This window comes from Xenopus laevis, chromosome 1S (genome assembly GCF_017654675.1).
Source record: "Xenopus laevis strain J_2021 chromosome 1S, Xenopus_laevis_v10.1, whole genome shotgun sequence".
Taxonomy (NCBI): Eukaryota; Metazoa; Chordata; class Amphibia; order Anura; family Pipidae; genus Xenopus; species Xenopus laevis.
The window spans coordinates 118,334,733-118,341,481 of record NC_054372.1 but is presented as its reverse complement, the minus strand read 5'-3'; the positions used below and the strand labels follow the sequence as shown (position 1 = coordinate 118,341,481).

Here is a 6,749-nt window from a genome sequence, read left to right as displayed (position 1 = left end):
AAGTGGTGTATAGATTCTCAAACATATAGAGGTGTAACCTCCTATGGCCCTTGAGAGTCTCTCTTCTTCCTTTCCTTTGTTTTTCTTTCTCTTTCCTCTCTAAGATTGTATAACTTGTATTGTTGTGAAAACTCAAAAATAAAATCTTGTAAAAAAAAAAAAAAGCTATAAAAAAAAAAAAAAAGTAGTTATTACTACTGGGGGTTTATGTTGATTAGGACCATTTAGCTTTCTGCTAGAGCAATTAACAGCTCGGGCAAAACTAAGACTATTAAATGATCATGTAGCATCTTGTGAAGAAATAAAGACAGTATGTACATTGTGTATTTAGGTTCCCTGTGAGGCAAATGACCAACTGGGAATATTTCAGCAGTGATTAGATCACAATAGACCCAGAATGTGACAAGGTCTCCATATGTGGAGGCACCAAGCTTGGGGAATGCATGGACACCTTTGTTAATAGTTGTATTGTAAGAATAATTGGCTCCTTTATACCATATTCCCATGAGTCTTCCTAGGATGCCAGCAGCCACATGATTTAAGTCTTCCTGTTAGATTTTTTTTTATTTAAATGTCAGGTGATCAATGTTGTTCATTTGCATTGTAAACTCTCATTGTGAGCATTTCAGATTGCATTATAGTGGGGCGGAGATACCATGAATTTGAAGTTTTAGGTTTCTTATGCTCCACGTCAGTTCTGTTCAGCTTGTTGTAATGATGTGTCCAATAAAAATGTGCAGAATTTGCAGCAGGTGCCCAGAGAGAGACTCCTGTGGCTTTATACCTCTATCAAAGAGGGTGATTGCAATCCCTATATCTGTATTTTTTGATATCTTAAAATATCTGTTAATAGTAAAAATATTTGTGTCGGTACACTTTACACAGGAGCAGTGTGCACTGTCACCCAGGGCTGGACTAAGAGCCTAATGGGCCTTGAATTTATTATAATGAGCTTATTCCCCAGGCAGTTTTAAAGGAGAACGAAAGCTACAGAGGCAGTTATTAGACACAATAGTGCAAGCTACAATGCTATATTTATTCTGTAGAATGTTTTAACATGCATGAGTAAAAAGCTCTAGATGCCCTCTCTGTTTAGGCTAGCAGCTGCCATATTACCTTGGTGTGACATCACTTCATGCTCTCTCCCTGCTTACTCCTAACTCTGGGCTCAGATTACAGGGGAGAGAGAAGCAACCTGAGCATGCTCAAGCCTGTGCCCAGGAGGTTTAAGCTGGAAGAAGGCAGTCTGATACAGAAGCCCATGTATACACAATAGAAGGAAAGAAATGCAATGGTTTTTTTTTTTGACTGAGAACTTCAAGCAGCATTACTTTGAGGTTTATTGGTATATTTACATAGACCTTTCTGATAAAGGTAAAGATAGAACTGTAAAGCTTGCATGTGTGATTTCTAAACACATGTAACACCACACAGTCTGTATGATTTTTTTCTGTAGTTGTATGACCGGGATTACGGGCAGGAGATGCAAAGAGGTAGATTCAGGATGCAGATTACTCCTGGGCATGAGTACAAGCGTGTTATTTGTTATGCCTGTATAACTCTATAGTATGAGCTGCCCTCATTCTATTCACTGACTTTAAACCATATGGCCAGTTAGGTTACTAAAGATTTGTTTCAGACATAAACATCTGCTGTTTTCTTCATAGAAACCTGGCATAGAAAATAAGTTGTTTTAATGCTGTCAAGTAGTGATTGCACTAAAACATACGGTCAAGTGTTCAGCGTGTAGAAGTAGCCCTGGAATTAAGAGCAATGCACAAATACCTCATATGAGATATAGGAAAAAAAACTCTATTTTCCATCACCCAATAAAATACTGAAACATTTTGTATGGCTATAACATGGAACTGATATGGCAAGTACTGTATATTTTTGGCACTTAAAGGCATTATTACTGCCTAATAAACCTTTAATGAGCATCTCATGTTTAATTTATTTTCCTGGGCTGATTTGTTCCAGTACTGAAAATAATTGTCCAAATCCTTTCTCCTTACATGCGATATGCATTGTCGAATCAGAATTTGGACAAGTGCATATTGCTGCTACTGCGAGTTGGTCTTCATAGTCTATATTCAGCTCCATGTTACTAAATCATGGCATTTACCCATTGTTTAAAGAAGTTTGCTGTGTTTCCTTTTAACTGCTTATGTGAGGATCATGCTGTAAGTATAATTAGCAATTAAGATATACCTAGGTGCATTTTTTTAATACTAAATAAAAAATGTTTAAATAGTAGTTAAGACAAGTTAGTAGAAACAGTAATACCAACAAATGAAAGTGTATTTAATTAATTAAAATGTAATGCACTGCTGGCCTGCATTAGTAAAACTGGTTTGTTTGCTTCAGCAACTCTACTATAGTTTATATAAACAAGCCATGGGGGCAGCCATCCAAAGCTGAAAAAAGATAACAGGCACAGGTTACACAACTGAAAATGGATATGTCCTGTAGTATACAATTATTATCTGTTATGTTCTATGTGTCTTCTGCTTAAATGAATGCCCCTGTGGCTACACAGCAGCCTTTTTATATAAACTATAGTAGTCTTTCCAAAGCAAACACCCCAGTTTTATCAATGCAGAGCAACACTACATTATTATTTATTACTTAAAAACGCTTTCATTTTTTATGTTCTTTAGGCCACTGAAAAGTTGCAGCTTTGCTTCTGTTTTATTCATTGCATGCCTACCAATCTCTCTGGTTTTGCTTGCATTCTGTTGGTTAAACTAGAAAAAGGCTTTTGTGTGTTTCAGACTTCATGCTTTTTTTTTGCAGAAGCATCACTATTTAATTTCACTGGTTCTCCAAACAGCAATTATTAGTAATGTGCAATATACCCTTTAAAATCTTATGAAACTTTATGTTGAAATGACTAGATCTGCACTCTAAAGCTGGCCACACACATACCAATATCACACGATTAGTGGTTTGTGTATGGTGGCCGGTGGCCCACCAGTCCTGAACGATATCCATGTATTAAAGTTGTTTCAGGAAGGACAGGGTTAACATTTTCAGTAACCAGTGCACAATACCTGCCAGCTCATTGGCAGATGTGGAAGTGAACAGGATCTGTAGCTTCTTGTTCCGATCATGCACTTTGTACATATGGTATTCACAAGATGAACATACTGTGTTTGGACCCACAAATGTATGGTGTTTCATGTATCTGTATGCTGACAGTAAATTATAGAGTGTAGAGAAAAAAATACAAATGTTTTCCCTATATACTACAGTTACATATCATCGGGCAGTAATTATGGTATCGTTTCCCTGATTTTAAGCATTCTGAAGCAAATTTATGTTAAGACGTTTTCTCTTTGTTAGTGGCTTGCATTTAAACTGTATATATTCCTATTTTTTTCCCCTTACCTTTATGAAATGTATATAATGTACACACTTCACTAAATCATGTTTCTGTCACATGCTGCTAGGAAGAAGATGAAGTTCCCGATGATGAAACCCTTAATCAGATGATAGCAAGACATGAAGAAGAATTTGAACTTTTTATGGTAAGTCACCCTGAACGCTGGTTGTTTTTCCCACGTTTTAGTGTTCGCTGCACTTGTGTCTGGTATAGTTTGCCTAAAATACAAATGTAATTTTAGAGTATCACCGTACAAGCAGCCAATTTCATTCATAGAATTTGGGAAAAGATTCAGCCAACATTTGAACCAAATCTGAACCTTCATTTGCATATAGAGATAAAAAAAATATCCCCCCCCAAAAAAAATTATAGCATACAAAAATATCTTTAGATTTAAAGACTCTGATGGTAGTCACATGGTAGTTTAGATTTCATTTGGCAAGGTTCTCAGGATTAAGCCTGCAAATACGCTGAGATTCAGCCACATGCCTAAATAAATATGGGATTTAGTATATGCCTAATTTGGTTATCAACTATGTCAAGGTTTGCTTAAATACTTGAAAATTTTTTAAGTGCTTACCCAATATTAAGTTGATTCCAATTTTTGGACAATAATATGGCACTGCTAGGCACATAGCTCTCCGCTTCACCACTGACTTGATGGCATTTTTAGTAACACCTTTATTGTTATTATTAATTTAATATACATTAGCCCTGTGGCATGTAACATAAGAGATAATTAACTACATGGAAATATTTGAACAATGCTATGGTCTATAGTATTGTAATACATACATAAATAAATTATCCAATATGCAAAATTAAAAATTACTGTCTGCTTTGACCATATACCAACAAAAAATCCATATGCTGTACATATGTAACATATTATTATCATTTGTCTTCATACAGTACATTTTTATTACTGTTAATTTTTATTATTGTCTGTCTGGATATGATTTAGAATACAAGTGTCCTTTGTCAAGGTAACAAACATGGTTGAGAACTCAGATCTTATACCCGTCCCCTTAGAAATATTGCCAGAAGCACAAAGCGGTTTGCTAGGAGAACATATATTTTGTAAACAAATCATTGGAGCTGTTATCTGTATTATAAACAAGTACAAATAGTTCTGCGATACAATAACTATAACGTTTAACTAAAAGCATTTAAATTAAAAGTATCAAAAGATGAAGCAAATGTTACAGAGTAGTGAATATTGCAACAATAAGAGAACAGATGAGCACAACATGAAAGCTCATCACCACGAGACAAAAGATGCCACTAGTGAAGGTGAGGGACTGTAGGGGTTCCACAAGGAGTACTACATGAACCCAACAACAGAGAAAACAGGATGCAGATTCCCATTATGCTTGCTATGCCACAGTAGTATGTATCTGCAGGTTCTGCAACCCTTATATTAGTAGTAAATATTATAGTGACTGTGTGTGGAAGTCATTTGAACAATGTAACCTGTATGTACATTAAGGGAAGACTTACAGTTGACACATATATGTGATTCTATTGGCCCAGGGGACATACAACTGGATCATTGCACTTTGGCTCTCCGCTAGTAGCCAAACTGGGCAGAAATCCACTCATATGAAGTAAGCGGATTCAAATCCACTTACCAAACAAGGGGTTCTTTCTGTTTATGTTTGTTGTCTGGTTATGATGCGCTGCTTTTCTCATATGAAACCTACAGGTAACAGTACACTGCTTTCCCTTCTTATGCTAAGTCTTCTCTACATCACTGTCAAGGTATGAATTGTAAATTAGCAGGAATGTCAACCCAAAAAAAATGTTTTGCTTAATAAAAGAAAAACAAATTCTGAGCAACTTTGCAATATTCATTCATTACCAACTTTCTGTGGATTTTAATTTATTGGTATATGTATTGCTATTGAAAGCAATGTTTGTCCCTTTTTTTTCTATGCCCTGGTGACTGAGACTATTGAAAGAATGTAAGAGAAGCCAGCTGATTAACAGACCTGACTTTGCTGGGGAATTCAGGATGTTGCAACATTGTTTAAAAAGTAACAACAAGGAGTTAAGGGGGTTGTTCACCTTTAAACTGACACTTAGTATGATGTAGAGAGTAATATTCTGAGACAATTTTCAATTGGTTTTCATTTTTTATTACAATATTTGTGTTTTTTTTTTTAGTTATTTAGCTTTCTATTCCGCAGCTTTCAAGTTTGCAATTTCAGCAGGCTCATTGCTAGGGGACAAATTACCCTAGCAACCATGCATTGATTTGAATAAGAGACTAGACTATGGATAGGAGAGGGCCTGACTAGAAAGATGAGTAATAAAAAGTAGCAATAACAATACATTTGTAGCCTTACAGAGCATTTGTTTTAGATGGGGTCAGTGATCCCTTCCTCCTTTGAAAGCTGGAAAGAGTCAGAAGAAGAAGGCAAATAATTCAAAAATGTTAAAAAAATAAATAATGACCACCAGATGAAAAGTTGCTTAGAATTGGCCATTTTTTAACATATTAAACGTTAACTCAAAGGTGAACCACCCCTTTAAGCAAATGCTGCTTTCAATAGCAATTGTTATTACAAATAACTTGGAATGAGGCTTAGAATTATGTCTTTTATTAGGCGTTTTTTTGGGGGGTTGACTTGCCCTTTATATTGAACACTGAAATCTGGTCCATTTAGAGGACAGGGTGTTGAAGGAAATATTATTTAGTAGCGGGCACTATGTCTAGTGTACCAGAAATAGTAGCGTGCATGTTTCTGACCAGGCAGGTTACTTAAAATTAGCCATTTATTTAAAGAGAACAAGCAAGGAAGCACCACATTTTATGGATGGGTATTTATCTGATTCAACCTCCTTCCAGTTATGCTTCATTGCTTTCAGTTCACCATCGGGCCCTATTTCCCACTACATTATCTTGTTCCTAACTCATCTAACAGCAAAGAAAAGCAAAAAATAAATCCTAGCATAAAATTTACTATTTATTTCCCCTTAACCCACAGGTTTCAGTATGCTTTAATCTTCTTATGCTAAAAGTTTTATCTTCTAAGATAGTCCAACTACAGACAGGACATATGCACAATACTGCATAACTAGAAAAATTAAGTTTTTCACACAAGCACCAAGCACCATTACACCCAGGTTTCTACCAGTTGCCTCTCCGCATGGCATCTTACTAGGTATAACCTTCTTATTTAAAAAACAAAGTGATGGGCTCCCAAGGAATACTTTACTTGCATACTTTACCTGCTCTCGGTCTCCTTGAACTACAGGGATGGGATGATCCAACTTTATCTTATTCACAGGGCTTATTACTACCCAGCTAGATTGCATCAAATATTTCCCTCTGCCTCCTCTTAATGTCCCAGATGCCACA

The 6,749-nt window shown here is 35.9% G+C and overlaps 1 protein-coding gene across 11 annotated transcripts in view; it reads left to right on the top strand.

The window, feature by feature from the left end:
* Positions 1–6,749, top strand: part of LOC432089 (probable global transcription activator SNF2L2) — a 110,240-nt gene that overhangs the window by 80,744 nt on the left and 22,747 nt on the right. For all 11 annotated transcript variants that reach the window (XM_018241616.2, XM_041580134.1, XM_041580132.1 and 8 more), the window contains one exon: positions 3,453–3,530. In XM_018241616.2, the coding sequence (XP_018097105.1) occupies positions 3,453–3,530 (78 nt within the window). The remainder of the gene's footprint in view (positions 1–3,452; positions 3,531–6,749) is intronic.